Raw genomic sequence first — 21,413 nt, forward strand, 5'->3', positions numbered from 1 at the left:
CGGTCGGAGAGTGGAGGACAGCTTGCTCTTTTTATCAAGGATCTCCCTCAGAGAGGAAAGTTTGGAGATGATTAGAAAAGTCTCTAGAGTGGAAATGCTAATCTGAAATATCTTACTGTTGTGGCTAAAACTACAATTGGAATTGGAACAGTGGAAGGGTGTCTGAGCATGCATGATCTGAGAGCTGATGCTGCGGTGTTGCCTGAGGACAGGAGGGACAGGGCAGCGGGGACTCACTGCTCGGGGGTCTGTGGCGGACGGCTGGAGATGTAGCTGTGACACTCATCGGCTACGGTGGAAGGCTGGCCTTTCTCAGCGCTGATTCCGGCCTCTGACCTGCAGAGACACCGGCAGACATTCATTTAACACACTTGGTTGTCAAAGGCAAAACAAACTGCTCATATTGCCTGATCAATCTACTGCAAGCTTAAAGTAAGCAGAGAGACAGAGATAAAACACAAAACACAAAACAATGACAACAATAGCGAAGCGACAACAAGCCTCACAGGCACCTTTGCTAGACAATTGCGTTCACTGAGTTCCCATTATTAACAACAACGTGCCAACCCCCCTTGGGTAGTATTTTTGACTTAACTTGAAGCATTTAAAAGTCAATTAACCAGGTTTTAGTTTAACAGCACAACAAACAGATAATGATTTCTTCAGTTCAAATTAATGACTCTTCCTGTATTTTGTAAGTTGTGATTTTCACTGTAATATCTCAAGGTTCATAATAAGAGTTCAGAAGCTTGCTGGCCTGATTAGTCATGAGTAGACAATGGTGTTACACACTCAATTAATGGATTCCAGGCAGGGCTTCCTCTCAGTCAGAAGACACTACTGGCCCAACACCCCACCCAGAGCAGCAATGGCAATAGGATAGCATGCCTCTCAGTCCCTCAATACCCCCCGTTTCTCCACGGCCTTCAGCCCCACCCCTGCCTACGGTCCATTGCTCCTACCTCCTGGGTGCTGTGGGTTTCAGCTCTTCCTTCTCCTCTGGCTTCTTCCCAGAGGAGAGTTTCTCTGCGCTGTCCAGGAGCGCGCTCAGAGCCACCCTGCGAAAGACGTTGCCATGCGATTCCTTGATGAACTGGACCAGCTGACGGATGTCACAGTACAGGCCCTGCAGAGCACAGATCACTCAGCACCACCCCTGTATTCGAGGAGAGCCCCTCACACTACAGAAAGTGATGTAATGGTTTGCACTCAATGTGCTTCTCAAGTAATAGATGCAAATATGTACTAGTGATAAAATGATAGAAGTTGAATTGCCATGTTTATAGGAATTGAATGAACCCAATTAAAGATTTCATACTACAATTGACTACATTCTGTAGAGAAGAATAGCTGTGCAGCTTCCTGTCACCTTACTCTCTGCTCACAATATCTCCACACACCAGGTACTCTGTATTCTGTGTGGATCCTAATGCAGCACAATCCAATCCTAAACGCAGTGCCCAGACGTGTAGTTCAAACAGCTGCAGACTGACAGCATCTATCTGGCCTGTTACATTTATTCATGGATTATTATGCAGACACTTTTGTTACTAATTTGCATTCCTTTCCCACTTGCCATTCAAGGAAAAAACAAGGACATCTCTCTATACCAGAGGGGAATGTCAGTGAGGTAAGGCATTTAAAAAAACACATACAGCGCCTATAGAAAGTCTACAATCCCCTTTCAAAAATACAAACTATAAATTATTTGTATTGCATTATCTACACATCCTACCCCCCAAGTGACAATAATATTCTACACATGTTTAGAAAATGTATTAAAAATAAAAAACGAAATAGCTTGGGTGGATAAGTGTCCACACCACACCTATTTCTAACACACACATTTAAGTGGCCTCCAGCTGTGTTAAATTGTTGTGATTGACTTCATTTCAGGGTAAATTCAGCAGTTCCTGTAGGTTCCCTCTGCTGGGTGGTGCATTTCAAAGCAAAGACTCAACCATGAGCTCCAAGGAGCTTTCAAAAGATCTCATGGGCAGCGTTGTTTAAAGGCACAGGTCAGGGGGTGGGTTAAAAAATATATCAATGGCCTTGAATAACCCTAAAGATGATTATTAAGAAGTGTAAGGTGTATGGCACCACCAAGACCCTCCCTAGATCAGGCCATACCTCCAAACTGGATGAACATGCAAGAAGAAGACTAATGAGAGGAGCTACCAAGAGGCCAATGGCAACTATGCAAGAGCTACAGGCCTTTATGGCCAAGACTGGTCAAACTGACAACAGTATCCCAAGCACTGCACAGACCTGACCTGGATGGTAGGGTGGCATGAAGAAAGACATTACTCAAAACAGCCAACCTGATACACTTGGGAGATGCTGTAGCCATGTGGCAAAAAGTTTTGTGGTCTAAAGAAACTAAAATTGAACTTATTGGCCTAAATGCAAAGTGTTATGTTTGGTGCAAACCCAAAGTTTGGTGCAATCCCCCCAAAAACACCCTCCATACCATGAAGCATGGTGGGGCAGCATCATGTTATGGGGGTGTTTCACATCAGTAGGGACTGGGGCTCTTTTCAGGATAGAAGGGAAAATGAATGGCGCAAAGTACAGAAAAGTCCTTGAGGAAAACCTGCTGCCCTCTGCAAGAAAGCTGAAACTGGGACGGAAGTTCACCTTTCAGCACGACAATGACCCGAAGCACACAGCCAAAACTACACTGGAGTGGCAAAGGAACAGAAAGGTAAATGTCCTTGAGTGTCCCAGTCAGACCTCCAACCTAAATCCAATCAGACATTTGTGGCACGACTTGTTTATCACCATCAAATATTTTGATAATATTGTATATAATATAATATAATATAATATAATATTGTAAATATTGTAGATAAATGGGGGGCAAATCCTCATTTAAATGCATGAAACTCCAAGTCACTGACACAGTGCTCCACTGAGGTCCAATGAGCGCTCAAAACAAATCAGTATAAAAGGGAAAATGCTACTTCAAAAGCAGCAGATAACCAAGAGATTCTGCCTTGGGCCTTACAAACATATCATGAGTTAATTACTATATTATGTATATGGTTTTGCCTACATGCCTGTAATTAGCCATGTCAAAAAATGATTATTAATGAAATAATTCACTAAATTAACTTGAATACCTTTAAAGACATGGGTTGCTTACCTCTCACTGTAAGGAGGGTGTACTCAGCATATTATGTCTTTCATTAAATGAAGGTAAAGTCAGAAAACACTCTTATTGTGTAATTTAGCAAATAAATCCTTAGCTAACTATCAGGTTTGAACAACGGCCTGGGTGATTGTGTTTCCCTCGTTTCCTTTGCAAAGTGATAACAGGTTAAACCAAGTAAATCTTGAACTGATGGAACACAGTATATATTTAAAGGCACAATTATTGAGTTAAAACAAAATGGCATAATCTGCTCTAATCCCAGTGAAACAACTTTGTGAATTTTGGTTTTGGATGGAAGAGGACCTTACCAAGTTCTCTGGGCTGTGCAGCTCATGCGTGGTGGAGGCGCAGCGCGTGATCAAAGACTTGAACATGCAGCCCACCACCACGGCCTCCATGCTCTGGGCGACAGATTTACTGTCACCTGTGGTGAAATTATTCCCAAAGCCCGCCTTGTCTGAAAGTACAGAGAAAGAACAGGGAAGAAAGCAACAAGGAAGAGGGGCTCAAATGAAAGAACAGCACTGTGGGTAAAACCATATCTGTGCATGAACAAGCAAACAGCAACAGAGCTTCCATGAATTAAGAACCAAACGATACACTCAATTAAAAGAATAAATCATGGTAGTATAATTAAAAGAAACACAGATGTAAAGCACAATAAACTATTTATTTACGTATTTATACATGCAAGTGACTAAGGCCTGATCGAATTTAGGACCGGCTAGGTCAAGTCCAGATACAGGATAGGGATGTGAAGAGGCTGCAGATTGGACACAGATGCTGTGGCACACTATTCCAGATCGGAATGTGACTTTGGGGTGTGCGGGCAGGAACACTGTCTTTAAACTGCGGGATGTCAGCAAGTTAGTTCGGTTGGCAGAAATTTAGATTGTGTATCTACCGAGGTTTCTTTTTTTCGCTCTCCTGGACCTCTCACCTGCACTTCCGTACTCTGCAAGAAAAGAGATGCGCGCACAATTGATGTCAGGCCTGCACGGACATGTACGTCTCAGAGAGGAGACACCCCCATACACACAAACAAAGAAACACCCTCCCAAGATGAGGTGAGCGGAGGCTGCGCTGAACCCAGGGATGCACGAAGACAATGGACGATTCAGTTTCCTATGGGTGTGAGGTCACAGTTACAGCCATAGGAAGAAGGATGGTTCACTGAATAAACCTAGTTACAGTAGTAGTAATAATAATAAACAGATAATGCATAATATAATGCATATATAAATATGAGTTTAAATATAAACTGCTTGTTTATTTGTATCATTTATTAACACGCCCATTTATATAAAATGGAGTTGTCTGCCTTTAAACAATAAATGTTTGATTTCTGCACACTGCCAACGCATCTTGGGAGATTAATATTTGAATGCCATTTCATTAGAAGCTCTTGGGTTGATCAGTGCAACCTTTCAAGATTTTATCCATTCATATAACTTGCTGATGATCTTTAAAAAAAGTACAACCAGATAATAAAAAAATAAAAATACAAACTAGGACATGAACTTCACTGAAATCTAGAGTACAGTCCAACAATATCCCATATGCAGGTGTCCCTGGAAGAGGCTGGGCAATAGCTGGCCTCCCTCTGCTTCCCCTGGGGAGACACGCTGAGCACAGAAGGAGCAAGACCACTCTAAGCCAAGGGAGATGGAGACGTCTAAACACTGCCTTGCATCACAGCTGGGTAAATGTAACACAGTTAAGGTGTGGTACCACTAAGGCAAAAATGGCACTCAGTGTGACTTTACTTTTATTTATTAGCAAATGTAGTGTCTACCACGTCTAGAGGAAATTACATCACCAGAGCAGGCGCCTTCGTCATGAGCCCTGTTACTCAAATAATCAGGATTCCAATCTATTGGGTCTATAGTAATGAAAGAGCTGTTGATCTCGGTCTGATCTCGGTGGTTAACTACTTTGCTATACGTCTTCCCCTTAATCCATGACAGGCCAGAATAGGGAGTGAACTTTGACAGAATGCACAACTGCCCCCAGAAACAAGAGCAGTCTGCGGTCAGATGTCTCAAAATGTCTCCTCTCAGTTTAACTGACAGATCATATCCACATATATTCAAAACTACCATATACATGCAGCGTTACAATAAACTATATCTGGGTTTGAGAAAAATACTGAAAAGATCTATAACCACATGTCGTTCAGGATGTTCATTTTCGTTTTGGCGGTTTAAACATTTCTTTTTAAAATGTATATTGGAAGGAAATCAAAACTACGGCCTTTATCAATTGGAATTGAAGCAGTATTTCCAATCAGAGTATTTTAGGGCAGCTGTCCTAAGAACCCCCAGAAGCGGTTCGACGGACAGACGTGACGGGACTCGTGCAGACAGCAGAGCGAAGGCGTCGGCTCCAGCCCAGCCCATCACAGAGGCCGCCGGACACTGAGCTCTTACTGTCCGTGATCGGCTCCATGCAGAAGCCCAGCAGCGCGTGCAGGAAGTCGACGATGTTGTTCAGTGAGTCTTTGTTCACGTACTCTCTCATGGTCTGCCTGAACTGCAGCTTGTCCAGCTTGTACAGGCTGGTGAGGCAGTTCTGCGCCTGAAAGACAGGAGTGATGCAACACAGACTATTCCAGCTGTGTCATAGATGTGTCTGAATAACAGACCTTGCATGTGTTCTAATGATGAAGGTAATTTTTTTTGCTCTCCCGCTCTTTGCAGCCACCGTAGATGTTTTTTTCTCATCTTGCATAATGTGAGGACTATATCATAGGCTTTGTTAAGTTATACATGAAAATGAAAAAGTGAAAAGTTATCAAACTGTTCTCCCTACAGTTGAGTGCGATTAAAACAGTCCGGCTGATCAGCTGGAGCTGGAAGACTTACTTGCATTCGCAGGCGATCCCCAGAGAGCCCCCGATGGCCCTCGCCACAGCCGTAGGCACAGCCCAGAGACTTCACAATCTTAATGAGCATGGTGAGCGCCAGGCGGTGGGCACTCTGAGGGGAGCCCTCTTCCTACAGAGACACAGGGAGGCAGGTGCATTAGTGAGGGGGTGCAGTCCGGGCTTGTGGAGCTGAAACTAACGTTATTTCACAGGTTGGGCCCCTGAAATATTACGCAATATACTGCCCCCGGAGCTGCACCTCTTCTTTAATCCAGATAAACTCTTACTGTGGAGGTGCTGCACATGGCAATGCTAGAGGGTTGCACTGCTTTAGTGATCACTGATTGGAAATCAGAAAAACAACCACCTTGCCCTCCTGCTGCTTGTGGTTTTTGACGTCATCTCCTTCTCCACCTCCTCCTCCGCCTCCTCCACCGTCTCCACCCCCTCCTCCGCCTCCTCCTCCGGGTGCTGCCCCCATGCCCCCTGACGTGGCCCCCTGTGTCCCCCCCGCTCTTTGATTGGCTCCTTCCTTTGGCCGCGTCTCCTCGTTCTCCTTCTCCTCGGCCTTGGAGATCTTCCTGCCCACGCAGGGCACGACCCCCAGCTGCAGCAGACACTCAATGATGTTGAGAGCCACATCACAGATCCGGGAGCTGATGTCATGGGTCAGGACCACATACACAGCCCTCAGAATGGCCTGCAAAAAGGAACAGCAGAGAATCACTCATGAGTAGACCATAAAAGACAAAAGCATGTAAATCTTGAGCTAAAAGAGATGATTTAGGTGTCAGACTTTGCAATAGATTTATCTTCAAACTAATAATTTATACTGTTTTTTTTTAAATACATACAGTGAGAGAAAAAAGTATTTGATCCCCTGCTGATTTTGTACGTTTGCCCACTGACAAAGAAATGATTAGTCTATAATTTTAATGGTAGGTGTATTTTAACAGTGAGAGACAGAATAACAACAAAAAAATCCAGAAAAACGCATTTCAAAAAAGTTATAAATTGATTTGCATGTTAATGAGGGAAATAAGTATTTGACCCCTTCGACTTAGTACTTGGTGGCAAAACCCTTGTTGGCAATCACAGAGGTCAGACATTTCTTGTAGTTGGCCACCAGGTTTGCACCCTTCTCGGGAGGGATTTTGTCCCACTACTCTTTGCAGATCCTCTCCAAGTCATTAAGGTTTCGAGGCTGACGTTTGGCAACTCGAACCTTCAGCTCCCTCCACAGATTTTCTATGGGATTAAGGTCTGGAGACTGGCAAGGCCACTCCAGGACCTTAATGTGCTTCTTCTTGAGCCACTCCTTTGTTGCCTTGGCTGTGTGTTTTGGGTCATTGTCATGCTGGAATACCCATCTACGACCCATTGTCAATGCCCTGGCTGAAGGAAGGAGGTTCTCACCCAAGATTTGACGGTACATGGCCCCGTCCATCGTCCCTTTGATGCGGTGCAGTTGTCCTGTCCCTTTAGCAGAAAAACACCCCCAAAGCATAATATTTCCACCTCCATGTTTGACGGTGGGGATGGTGTTCTTGGGGTCATTCCTCCTCCTCCAAACACGGCGAGTTGAGTTGATGCCAAAGAGCTTGATTTTGGTCTCATCTGACCACAACACTTTCACCCAGTTCTCCTCTGAATCATTCAGATGTTCATTGGCAAACTTCAGACGGGCCTGTACATGTGCTTTCTTGAGCAGGGGGACCTTGGGGGCGCTGCAGGATTTCAGTCCTTCATGGCGTAGTGTGTTACCAATTGTTTTCTTGGAGACTATGGTCCCAGCTGCCTTGAGATCATTAACAAGATCCTCCCATGTAGTTCTGGGCAGATTCCTCACCGTTCTCATGATCATTGAAACTACACGAGGTGAGATCTTGCATGGAGCCCCAGACCGAGGGAGACTGACAGTTATTTTGTGTTTCTTCCATTTGTGAATAATCGCAGCAACTGTTGTCACCTTCTCACCAAGCTGCTTGGCGATGGTCTTGTAGCCCATTCCAGCCTTGTGTAGGTCTACAATCTTGTCCCTGACATCCTTGGACAGCTCTTTGGTCTTGGCCATGGTGGAGAGTTTGGAATCTGATTGATTGATTCCTTCTGTGGACAGGTGTCTTTTATACAGGTAACGAGCTGAGATTAGGAACACTCCCTTTAAGAGAGTCTCAGCTCGTTACCTGTATAAAAGACACCTGGGAGCCAGAAATCTTGCTGATTGATAGGGTATCAAATACTTATTTCCCTCATTAACATGCAAATGCATTTTTCTGGATTTTTTTGCTGTTATTCTGTCTCTCACTGTTAAAATACACCTACCATTAAAATTATAGACTGATAATTTCTTTGTCAGTGGGCAAACGTACAAAATCAGCAGGGGATCAAATACTTTTTTCCCTCACTGTATAACATGTACAAGGGCAGTGATGTTCAGACTGTACAATGCACTAGTTGGAGCTCATCTGGATACTGTGGACAGTTCTGGGCTCCACACTTCAAGAAAGATATTGCTGCTCTAGAGGCAGTTCAGAGGAAAGCAACCAGACTTATTCCAGGTCTGAAGGCAAAGTCCTACTGAGAGACTGAGGACCTGAACCTTTTCACCCTGGAACAGAGGAGACTACATGGGGACTTGATCCAAGTCTTCAACATCATGAAAGACATCGACCACATCAAACCAGAGGAGCTTTTCCAGATCAGCAGGGACACACGCACCCGGGGACACAAATGGAAATTGGGCTTCAAGGCATTCAAGACAGAAAACAGGAGACACTTCTTCACACAGAGAGGCGTCACAATCTGAACAAACTCCCCAGCGATGTGGCTAAAGAGACAATTTGGGAACATTCAAAAACAGACTGGATAGGATCCTTGATCACTTAGTTATTAATGGACACCAAACGAGCACGATGGGGCGGATGGCCTCCTCTAGCGAATAGCCTGTCCTGCTGAGATTGTATCTGCTGAGCCACCTATTTTAGTATCATCGGCAAATTTGACAAGTTTGCTAACTATCCCAGTGTCCAGATCATTAATATAGATTAGAAACAGCAAAGGCCCTAGTACTGATCCCTGTGGAACTCCACTAACAACCTCACTCCAGTTAGAAGCAACTCCTCTAATCGACACCCTCTGTTTCCTAGACATCAACCAGTTCATAATCCATCTACTTACATTACCCTGAATGCCTACAGCTTCCAATTTGAGGATCAGTCTTTGGTGTGGAACCTTATCAAAAGCTTTTTGGAAATCTAAGTATATCACATCATATGCTTTCACATGATCTACAGCTGCAGTTGCATGTTCAAAACATTGTAATAAATTAGTAAGACATGATCTGCCTCGTCTAAACCCATGTTGAGGATATCCAAGAATATGGTTTTCATTAAGATGCTCATAACATTTTCCACATCTTGATCGTTTTCCAAGATACTTCAATTTTTGCCCTTTATCTGTTTCACTTCCGCCTTTATTGACCTCTATATGTTAATTGAATAAATTAATGTGTTAAAGGAAACATTGAAAGACTTAAACACGGAGTCAAAAATATTGCAATCAAAAAGCATTTCATTGAGCTAACTCACGTAAGAAGATTAATCACACGCACATCTAAATATCTTAGAAGGTGCTGGGTATCATATGATATCCTGATGAAGATCCCTGGAAGATTGAAACGTTGTTAAAAACCTGTGACACATGGCCTAAATACATACTTTTTATTTTTTGGAGCTGTAGTAAGTGTACAGGTATTTATTTATTTTATTCTATTGAGCTAACTCATGCAACGATAGTATTATTATATTTCTTTGCTGACAACCTTATCCAGGGCCACTTACAATACATTACATTTCACAATTACCCATTTATACAGATGGATGTTTGCTGTAGTAATCTAGGTAAAGTACCTTGCTCAAGGGTACAAGATCAGTGTCCCCCCCGGGACTGAACCCACCACCTTCGGCTCAGGAGCGCAGAGCACTGCTCTGACAGGAGGCAGGGTTAACCAACTGATGATGTGTATTTAATAGGATAATGTAACGCACGGGATATTTTCTTCAACAGATCCTTAAGTGGCGATTAATGTGCTGCTTACGAACAGCCTTGCATTATTATTATTATTTTTGTAATATGTGACACATCCACTAACAAGTAATTTTGTTGTATTTAGTTATAAAGGGGTGCCTGTCCCTTTAAGTAAATGCCCGTAGCTGCAGCCACTTAATCAACGTGTCAATGCACCTTAATAAAAAGACAAATTTAGACGAATAAAGGAATTCTAAGATTATGAATCAATAAGTGGTTAGAAAAGCAGTGGTTAGTGCCTTAGAAAGCAGGTCACATTCAATGTAGGGCTTTATGTATATTTAAGTAAAGTTAAATAACTAGTCACAAACTATGTTTTAAAAACTAAAGGACAAATGAAATACATGAGCAGGAAACTCAGCTTAACGAATACAAGATGCTGCTTCTGCCGTGACAGATGCATTCTTTACCAAGACGACAACAGCACTGACATGAATGATAACGCGTGACATGTCGGTGCCTACCGTCAGGTCGAGCATGCCGTTCTTGAGGATGAAGTTGTTGGCGCCCTCAATGCGGTCGCTGTCCTCCAGGCAGCTGTAGTTAATGCACGAGTCCGTCAGGCTCCGGGGCAGGTTGGCACAGGCCAGTGGCTCGCTGGGCATCTCGGGGACGGGCACAGGGTTACACAGCTTCTTCATGTGCTCTGTGAAGAAGTCGGCATAGCCCACGTTGAAGGAGGCCACCGTGGTGTTGAAGGTGGCCACGGTGATGGTGGAGATCTGGGAGCGCACTGCGGAGACGAGGACAGCAGGGTTTGAGCCGCAGTTCTTCTCCATCACCAACCTGACTCACAAACCCAAGTACCAAGCTTAAGCAGTGAGATCTCAATTCAAGTTTAAACTGGTTCCATACTAAGCAGACAAAAGTGTTGCCCACCCCCCCACCACCTGCATTACTCATTACCCCCCCCACCCCCTATCTCGTCTGGAAGGGTCCTGGTAGGGGATCCCCGAGTCCCGCTGCCTCGGCCCACCTTCCTTGACCGTGTTGTCGCTGTGGCTGTTGGAGTGGTCGGGGATGTCGCTCAGCAGGGTGTGGTGGGAGTGCGAGTGTTTGGCGCTCAGGCTGTCCACGTCGGCCGTCGTGTCCGTGCTCCCCCGGCGGGTGAACTTCCCTGGGCAGAGAGAGCACATGGAGACCGCTGAGCCACTGCAGCCCAGACACACAGAGACCCAGGCCGCTCTACGAGGAACTCATTATGTGGAAGAGACTCGTCATTGTGAAGGATTGCTGAGAGGCGTGCTGTCGGCTCAAAGCCCAATGCTGCCCCGCCCTGCGCTGACCCCGCACTCTTACCCAGTATGGTGGTCTGCCAGCCGGCGCGGTCCAGCCCACGACGCTCCTCACCGATCCCAGAGAAGCTGCCGAAGGAGAAGGTGCTGCGGGTGGGCGAGACGTCCAGGTGGTCCTCGTGCAGCAGGAAGGGAACGCCCATCCGCCGCTGGCGCTTCTTCCCAGCATGGTGGAACGGGATGGAGCCCTTCCTCTCGCGGTCTTCCCGCCGGCTCTTAAACTGATGGGACACAGCCTCAGTAACAGCACACAGCCTCGACACACAGCACACAGCCTCAGTAACAGCACACAGCCTCAGTAACAGCACACAGCCTCAACACACACACCCTCCACAACAGCACAGCATCTTCACTGGCATCGCTGGACTCCTGTTCAAACTGTGCCTGCAGTCCTGCTCTGCGCGGCTTCTATGCGATTTCACTTTACATATACTCGACCTTTTTGATGTACACTTTAACGCATTTCTACGATGTAAACTCCTGTAGTATTTTTCACAGTATATACTTTTACTCTTAGAACTGCTCTCAACATAGTCACAGAAACAATATTGTGTAGCTGCTTATTTATCAAGACACTAAGTCAATGTTTTAATGTTTTCAGCTTGTTGCTCCCAAACAAGCAGGGGTGTAAAGTAACGAAGTACGTTAAGTATGTTTTTCGAGTATTTGTACTTTACTTGAGTAATTTTTATTTGTGGCTACTTTTACTTTTACTCCACTACATTTATGAACAAAATAATGTACTTTTTACTACACTACATTTCGCACAGACGACTCTTTACTGTTATTATAATTGGAGAGAGGAATGACATACATCTCCGTGGAATTAACACGTTTCAGGTTTGCTAGATACTTGTGACCAATCACACTGCAGCATAAGGAGCAGCACTGCAGTGAGCCAATCAGCGAGCCGGATCTGCGGCTCAGACCCGCCCCTCTCTGGTCCATTACCTGGTCAGACGGACTCGGACCCGCGGCCGCAGTGGACAGTCCGCACTGAGACACACGTATCCTCTCAGAGCAGGACCAGCACAGTGAGCTACTGATTGCTCTTACAATAAACTGCATTCATCAGCAAAGGCGGGGGTTTGAAAGAGACAGTAGCGGAACAGAATAACATTAAACCTACATTTCCAGGGGACACAATTAGGTCATTAATATGAATATTAATCCGGCTCTGCGCTTTATTCATGCAACTCCACAGCACCGCGCACACGCAGTCACACACTTCACCAGGTGTGAAAAACAGTAGAAAGGCGGGTCATTTTGACCAGTTAGGTTTGCGTTCAAAATTACGTGTGCCCACAACGAATAAAAAGGAAAACGTTTCACCGCGCAGTTGCATGAAAAATATATTAAGGTCAATAATGGGTGTGTAAAATGGATAGTTTAGCAGTGATCACCATTGCGTGGAAACTGAAGGACACGGCCCCGCTCCCACACACAGGCGAGGACTGATCTGACAGCGTATGCGCAGCCGAGCGGCAGGGCCCCGGTAAGTCATGTCGTGCAGGCCAGGGCACAATACTGCCTGCTTTCGCCATTGGAAATGCATTGCATTGGGAGGGGAAGTGTTACTGTGATAATTAGCAGCTGTTTTGTGTTGCAGTAGATGGATGGGTATTGTGCATGCAGCGGTGCAGCGTTGTCATTACGTTTTGTTCCAGCTGGTTATGAATTGCCCCTTTTGTAAAGCGGGGCAGTGACCTGTATTCTTGTGGCAGGTATAGCTCTCCAGTCTCATGCTTCACTGTCCCTAAAAATATTAAGCATTTGCCCCAAAAACAATTGTACCAATCAGAAGTGACGTCAACCCACGTGGAAACACGCACAGTGTACGCATGTGCCCCAGGACAAACAGTGCGGACGACAAGAAGTTAATTAATTAGCTCCAGCAATATCCATTACTGTGTCACTGTACATTAAAGACAAACACAACCATTAAAGACAATGTGTGGGTGAACATCACAGCAGCTGTTCATAAAAGATACAGTATATGTAGTAACATCCAGTGCAATAGATTACATTAAAACAAACATGATCACTACAGGGGTACATAGTTGATATTGTTTATTTTGCATTGTTTTACTATACAACTCTTTGGGATATATGTGTATGTGTGTGAACAGTGTTTGCTAAGAAAACTCAAAATAGGCTATTATATAAATAGTGCCTAAATAACATTTATTTTTGTTGGACGTGGTTATCCTCAAGATAATATTGAGGAACCATAAAAACACCTTGATAATTTATGGAAAATAAAACTGATTAAACCATCAAATGAACCTCTGGCATGCCTCTTCATAAGGACACACTAACACATGCACTGTCACATTATTACTAAAATCACAATTTACTTTTACTTTTGGTACTTGAGTACTCTTAAAAGTAGCTACTTTTTTACTTTTACTCAAGTACTTCCGACTGCTTTTTACACCTCTGCAAACAAGTCTGTTTACCAATTCACGACATGCAGTCATAAGCGGGAATTACTAGCGATGCACCGATATTACAATTCTGGGCCGTAACTGATAGCTGATATTAATAACACAACTGGCAGATACTGATACCAATATTTTGTTATTTATTTACCATTTTGTACCCTGACATAAAATAAATCAATGTTTTGCTTAATTTTAGGAATTACACTACCAACCATTGATAGGTTTGCGTGGGTTTTTAGTTTAGTAAAACAATAATAAACTAGATCTTGCATTGTTTCTATTCATCACGATGGGTCTTTATCTACTTCTCTCTCCTGCTTGAGCCTCTCCCCTCGTACCTTTTTGAAGATGTTCATGCCTAGGTCAGTGGAAAGGTCTGGCACAGCCTGCCTCCTCAGGTTGGTCATGGACACTTTGGAAAAGGTTTCTGTGCTGAGGGACTTCTCCTCCTCATTGCATTTCAGTGTCATATCCTTCAAAGAAAAAGTGTTATTATCACTGGCCTGCCTGCTGGCACCCTCTGACCATGCGACCTCTGCGCCTCGTTAATCCCACCATATACACCGATCAGCCATAACATTATGACCACCTGCCTAATATTGTGTAGGTCCCCATTTTGCCGCCAAAACAGTCCTGACCCATCGAGGCATGGACTCCACTAGACCTCTGAAGGTGTGCTGTGGTATCTGGCACCAAGACATTAGCAGCAGATCCTTTAAGTCCTGTAAGTTGCGAGGTGGGGCCTCCATGGATCGGACTTGTTTGAGGTGCAGTAGCTCGTCTGTTGGATCGGCCCACACGGGCCAGCCTTCGCTCCCCACGTGCATCGATGAGCCTTGGCCGCCCATGACCCTGTCTCCGGTTCACCGCTTTTCCTTCCTTGTACACTTTTGATAGGTACTGACCACTGCAGACCGGGAACACCTCACAAGAGCTGCAGTTTTGGAGATGTTCTGACCCAGTTGTCTAGCCATCACAATTTGTCCCTTGTCAAAGTCGCTCAGATCCTTACGCTGCCCATTTTTCCTGCTTCTAACACATCAACTTTGAGGACAAAATGTTCACTTGCTGCCTAATATATCCCACCCACTGACAGGTGCCATGATAACGAGATTATCAGTGTTATTCACTTCACCTGTCAGTGCTCATAATGTTATGGCTGATCGGTGTACATACATATAGAAGTGGATGTGAATGCAGATGTTTGAGGAGCTGTACCTGGGTCTTGTGTGTGTTGACCAGTGACGGAGCAGCCGCCACCATGGAGCTGCTACGCGGACGTGGCAGGGTGGTGGGCAGCGGCTCGGGGGGGCGCTCTGGCTTCTCCTCGAGGATTTGCCGCAGCCTCTGCAGGTAATACATCAGCGCCCAGTGGATCCCCTCCTCAGACCAGTGGGGCTGCAGCAGGCAGCGCAGCACAGCGATGTCGAAGTGAGTCCCGTAGCGCGAGCGCTGGGCCAGGGGCACTGTCAGCGTCACTGCCGGGGGCCTGAAACAAACACAGCTCCTCAGTCCCGTGATTTCTGTGTGTGTTGGGTGGTCAAATATTGTGAACACGGTCAAGATTCATAGTGTGGATTTAAAGTTTCTACTACACACACACACACACCTCTGTATATTGTTGAATAATGGTTATGCATTTGCTTTGTGGTAAATTGTTAACAGTCTGCATTGTTATGCATCTGATATAATATTTCAGTTTTGTTTATTTTTCCAAAATGGAATTAATGTTTTAAAGGACAAAATGTATTATTTATATTTCAATGCTATGAAAATCATGAATGAGGCCAAAGAGAAATGCAGTGAAGAACTACACTGACACAAATTCAAGGTGACCTTTTGCTGATTAGATACACAAATTAACCGTGGAGATGCACTGTAATTGTACTGCATAGGAGGACGCCAGTAAGAGGGCAGACAGAACTCTTTTCTGTGTAGAAAACATGGTGCTGTTTAATTGAATTCAGCAAGAATAATCAATCTTAACAAGGTTTCAGATCCCACGAGGTCCAGCAGCCCGTTCAGAGCGCTGCACCACTGCTGCCATTAACTGCCCCAGCAGCTGTCTCTCCTCCCAGACGAGCAAGCAGCCCCTGAACACTGGGCACCGCAGCCCCTGAACACAGCAGCCCCTGAACACCGCAGCCCCTGAACACTGGGCACCGCAGCCCCTGATCACAGCAGCCCCTGATAATAAGAGCTATATATTACTGAAGAAATCTGACAATTTACATTCAGTTTGCCGGTGGAAAGATTCACTGTAGTTTTTTGAAATGCGATCAATGCCAGAAAAAGCAACTACTTAACACAGATATCCATTGTGACAGAGTGTCTATAACATCTGCCTCTAACGATATCTGTTAAATGATGATGAGTTTGAGGAAACAACATCAAGGAAGTAAACTGTCCATCTGAGTTGCCCTCGTGTTTCACTGGGATGCTCTCTGAACAGGGCAGCTCATTATTCCTGTCTCACTGCGGGAGTTCAAAGCAGGGCACAGGGAACGCCTCAGTGAACCATAGTCATCTCGTACTCTGATTCTGCTGCACTCAGCCCAAATAAACTGACTGTAAACATGAAACCACTGCAAGTGCATTGAATTATTTACACATAATTACTCCATACTGTCTCTAACTGTGTCCCATTGATAGTACAAAGACATGTAAAATGGGAAATGCTTTGTGGAAATGCAAGCGATCTCAGATGAATTGGACCTGACTCTACACTAACCAAGCAATGTGAATTATAAACCAAACAAGCTACCTACGTCGTACAGATGATACCCCTTCTATGGTCAGCACTGCTTTTTTTTAAATTGCAGATTGCTGTGACCAAAATATCACCGAACAAATACCATAAAGCATGAACTTCTTCATGAGCATATGCATGAGACCCATAAAGATGGCAAGCGATGGCACATAGGTGAGTTTGTGTTATTTCTCAAAACTAATCCTGTGTTGTATTTATACTGTTGACACATTTGATACAAGGTGATACGGTTTTCAATCGCCGGCTGTGTGTGAGCTGGGTTAGGCCAGGGCAGCGGGGAGAGCATCATACTTGTTCTGGGAGAGTCCCGTGTCCCTCGGGGGCTGGGAAGGGCCACCTCCTTCGAGGGAGTTCCCACGTCGACAGCTATGCACCCCCGACCCCGGAGATGCCGAATCTGATCGGGCAGTTTCACACACCACCTGGAAACCCTTTTCAAAAATACAGACGGCTGTTTATTGTGCTGCACTTGGGTGACGAGCAGCAGACAAGTTTGCTATATTTTTGTGACATATATTTGTAAAAGACCCATAGGTTTATTTGTTTCTCACAATTCAGCTAATGAGTTAACAAACACAAAGACATACATCACCTGAATACTATGCTAGGCTGCAATGTTTTGTAAAATCCCTCTTCAGTCACTAGACAGCTGAATATGTCTAAACTAGCTAACTAACTAACTCAGAAGTTGAATCTTCTGGACTCAATGTTTTCTCACTGTATCCCAGTTAAATCTGTGTAATGATTTCTCTCCATCAATCAGTTTAGAAAACGGCTCATTGTAAACATGGAGTGTCTGCCTGATGAAAGCAAACTGAGAGTGTTTGCAATGAACCCCTCCCAGAGACACACAGGTGGGGCCTCCCTTCCACAATGAAATACTAACCGCAGGGCCGGGGTTAATGGATTCGCACGGACTCCTCTGATTGTTTGTTGTGGAGTTTCTCTTGGCTGAAAGGAAATTCAAATCAAAATGGCAGTAAATGCACAGGCAGAATTTGTAGTGCAATGCTTGAATATTGCAATAAATCAGTACATGTGAAGACCACACACCTAAGAGGACAATACCTGTAACTGTACAGGGCGTGTGAGGAAGCAGCTCACCTGTCACGATGTTCCTGACAGGCTTGATGAGCGCAGAGAAAGCCGGGACATCAGGCTGTCTGTGCTCCCACATGGGCTGCCAGATCACCAGGCCGCTAGCCAGTCGAAATGTGAGATCAGACTCCTGCAGGAAACAGCAGTGTGGGTTTACAAACACTGGACACCGTGAGGGTCGCAGAGCTGTTCACTTCATGCAATTACATAATTCACACACACATATAAAGATGCCTTCATTAATATAACATAAATAATTCACAACTCTGCTAAATGATCAGATAATATAATGTCATTTTTGGCAGGTGACATGTTCTGAAATCTGTGTCTTCCGAGCTCCATCTCAGGAACCTCACTAAACAATTGTAATAGATAGATGCTTCCAGTGCACCAGTTAAAAATGTACCAATTTGATTCTTATAAATAGGAGTGTGCAAGCAGACCTTGATCCTGTTGACGAGGGGGGCAAAGAGGAACACGAAGAGTTCGACGGTGGCCATGCTCTTGTGGAAGAGCCTGTTCCGGCTGTGCTCTTCGTCATCCAGGGAGCTGCTGCGCTGGGGCGGCTGACCCGGGGAACCCTGGTTCTCCATCTGGTGGATGAAAGCGCTGCTGCTCTCTGACCAGCCGGACCCCTGGCCCCGGCCCACGCCCAGCCCCGCCTCGTGACTGCACTCCTGCGTGGCCTCCAGCAGCATCCAGTGCAGGGTGTGCAGCAGCTTGGTCTCCGCCACGCCCAGCTTGTCCTGGTGACCTGCAGCCCAGACACCCCCCACATACCCCGGTGCCGGCTTGGTTTATATTCTCACTGGAATTGCAGTAATCTGGCTGTTCTAGTCTTAGCTGGAGCAGTGTTTAACTCTTTCCCAGATCTGGATGAAATGTTTATTTACAGATACATCTAGGGTCCCTAAGGTTTTTATAACAGATAATTCTATGATTTCGTATTCTGTCTTTAGTAATTAATGCAGGGGTTCCCAAAGTGTGGCCCTCGAGGATGTTTTGTACGCCCCCCCGCCAAAGCCAATCTTCAACCAAACCATTTTCTGAACCTTTACTATATTTTACAGTTTCTGAACATTTTCTGTTACAAATTACACATGTAATTTGGGGGAAAATAATAAAACAACAACTAAAATTCATAAAAAGGTATGAATTGGGACATATTTCATTTTCATCAGTGGTTCATTTTCTACTGTGGTCTTCCCCATCCCATGCAGCCTCCAGAATTGGCCCTCCATCACCAAACATTGGGAACCCCTGAATTCATGTATATAAACTAATGTTAAATGTTAAAAGACATGAGAAATAAAACACTTGCCTACTAGGGTTCTGGTGAGGTCACATGAAGTTTCAAGATATAAATATACTGTCAAACTGCTTTAAAAATGAATATGTACAATAAAGGATCATATAATTAGGATCAAAAATTGATCCTGCTCAATTACATTCATTTTCATATTAATGTGTTTAACCTTTTATTGAACGATCTTGATGATTAGAGAATGGGAATGGTTGTAGAATAGAGTGGGGATTACCAAACCCTGATTTACCCAGCTTGTTTCTATTGGACAGCAGGATGGCGGTGCAGTGCAGTACGTGGGGCAGGGCGGCCTGCACCAGCTCCCAGCGCGAGATGCTCTGGATGGCCTCGGAGAGAGCGGGCGACAGGCCGTGCAGCTTGTTCTCCACCAGCACGCGCTCGAAAGACTGCAAAGGTAGGAGCAGTGATTTAAAATTAATTTCAAAATAATTCTTCACAGGAGAAGCACATCAAATATGTATATTTTATTCTAAGTGTGGCATATTGATGTGAACAACAGAAACATTTGATGTTTTTCTTTTATTTTAATTCTGCTTTTTATTTTAAACATTCTATTCATTGCTGTAGAACTGTAGAAGCAAATGTGCTGAACTAAAGTATTTTTTATATATTTTTTTCAAAGTTTCAGTAATTAACAATCTTATAATCTATATTTCTGCAACATAAACACTAATAGATGTTTATTCCACCAGAACAGGAGTAATTTTGAAACTTTTATAAATCACAACAACACAGATCGCATCCAGGGTTTACGAGTAATATATTTAATGAGAAATAAATATCAAAAGGATCTTTTTAAAAATATATGTAGGAACAGACAGTTACTGCACACACTGCAGCAGCCTTATATAAATAAAAAGTTATTAACATACTTTCTACTACCAAATTGCATAATACAAGACATTGAAAATACTGTCAAACTTTACAAAAAATATATTTACAGAATATAAAGGATAATAATCTTAGAATACAACATTGATACTGCTAGTAATGATGCTCAATTACATTAACCTCATATTAATGTGGCTAACATTTGGTGGTGTTGAAGAGAGAGCATACATTACTAATGCATAACTTTATTAACACGTGAGAGTTTTATTATCATCTCCAAATATCTGCTCACTTTATGTTGAACTGGCTTCTTTAATGCATTTATTTATTTATGTTTACATGAAAACCAGTTACAAGGCTCAACCTTGTCAAACAGGAACAAAAGCATTAATGGACAGTAATTTAAAATGCAATCTGCCAGTGAAATGATTTATGATCAGCTTAATGTTTAATGTTTAATTGAAGCTGACGACAACAAATGATAATTAATCAAATGATGGTCGTTGCATTGCTCCCGGTACTTACCACGCAAGAGGCTTCATACTGCTTCCCCAACTTTGGTCTCAAAAATGCACTGCAAAAATTGTGTGTGGGGGGAATGATATTATTATTATTAATATGAATATCCTATCCATGTTAATTAACGTTACAGAACACATTAATTTCCAGAGCATTTGCAAACTGTAAGTTTATTCAAATACCATTCAACTTAATGTCTAATCGCATAATTTCCACTTAACACCATAATGTAAAATACATCAGAATAAATACATCAATAAATAAAGTAAAAGGTTTATATTTGTATTTCATATGTATGGCAACTATATAATCTTCAAAGACATAACCTTCAAACACTGTCGCTTATGTGACGTATTGTAATTAAAATATGAATATGAAATTACAGACATTTCTGAAGTGAATTCAGTTTGCCAGCACGACTCACAGCAGAAGGTCGAGCTTATTGGCCAGGATGGGAGGGCTTCAATAATGACTATAATCAATAATGACAGTGCACCGTGCTGTTTGCTGCACAGAAAATGAAAACCTCATGTATATCCTCTCATACAGAGCCGAGGCGCTATGGCGGCGCTGGACGGCTGTCACCGGCTGCTCGCTGTACCTGGTCTGTCTCCACAAAAACGTCTGTATTGGGAAAGGTATCCCTCGGCCGCATTGCTGGTCGGCGGCGTCCAGGCTCTTCCTCTTCACCATGATGCGCCGCTCCGGGCGGGGGGTTGATGTCTCTGTCCTGCGCTGGGAGTAAAATGGCTGCAGGAGCAGGACGAGCGGCGCTCCGGTTCAGCACCAGCGCCGCGGACAGCAGCCGGCAGCGGAGCAGCTGCGCAGGCGCGGCGCTATAACCCGCACACTGGCCGTGCGTGCGCAGCTTTCCACGCAGTCTTATAAACCCTGGAAAGAGGAGGACAGGGTCAGTCACCGGTGTGAACACAGGCAGACATGTCCAGAGCACGGGAAACCACGCCAGTGCCACAGATCAGTAAAGCATTACAGCTGTAGACTGCAGGCACGCCCAGCTGCACT

General features: G+C 44.3%; 1 protein-coding gene across 1 annotated transcript in view; it reads right to left on the minus strand.

Annotated features, from left to right (window-relative positions):
* The window catches only part of unc80 (unc-80 homolog (C. elegans)), a 70,063-nt gene extending 48,900 nt beyond the window's left edge, over nt 1–21,163 (minus strand). Inside the window, 19 exon segments of the mRNA XM_066687988.1 lie at nt 238–336; nt 963–1,126; nt 3,463–3,611; nt 4,059–4,109; nt 5,584–5,731; nt 6,019–6,150; nt 6,385–6,720; nt 10,574–10,842; nt 11,086–11,226; nt 11,409–11,625; nt 14,187–14,321; nt 15,067–15,314; nt 16,875–17,049; nt 17,505–17,569; nt 17,723–17,846; nt 18,160–18,470; nt 19,255–19,426; nt 20,397–20,445; nt 20,992–21,163. Coding sequence (XP_066544085.1) covers nt 238–336; nt 963–1,126; nt 3,463–3,611; nt 4,059–4,109; nt 5,584–5,731; nt 6,019–6,150; nt 6,385–6,720; nt 10,574–10,842; nt 11,086–11,226; nt 11,409–11,625; nt 14,187–14,321; nt 15,067–15,314; nt 16,875–17,049; nt 17,505–17,569; nt 17,723–17,846; nt 18,160–18,470; nt 19,255–19,426; nt 20,397–20,445; nt 20,992–21,083 — 3,077 coding nt within the window. The 5' untranslated portion in view covers nt 21,084–21,163.
* Between the last annotated feature and the right edge of the window lie 250 nt (nt 21,164–21,413).

The sequence above is a fragment of the Amia ocellicauda genome, chromosome 16 (assembly GCF_036373705.1).
Source record: "Amia ocellicauda isolate fAmiCal2 chromosome 16, fAmiCal2.hap1, whole genome shotgun sequence".
NCBI classification, from domain to species: Eukaryota; Metazoa; Chordata; class Actinopteri; order Amiiformes; family Amiidae; genus Amia; species Amia ocellicauda.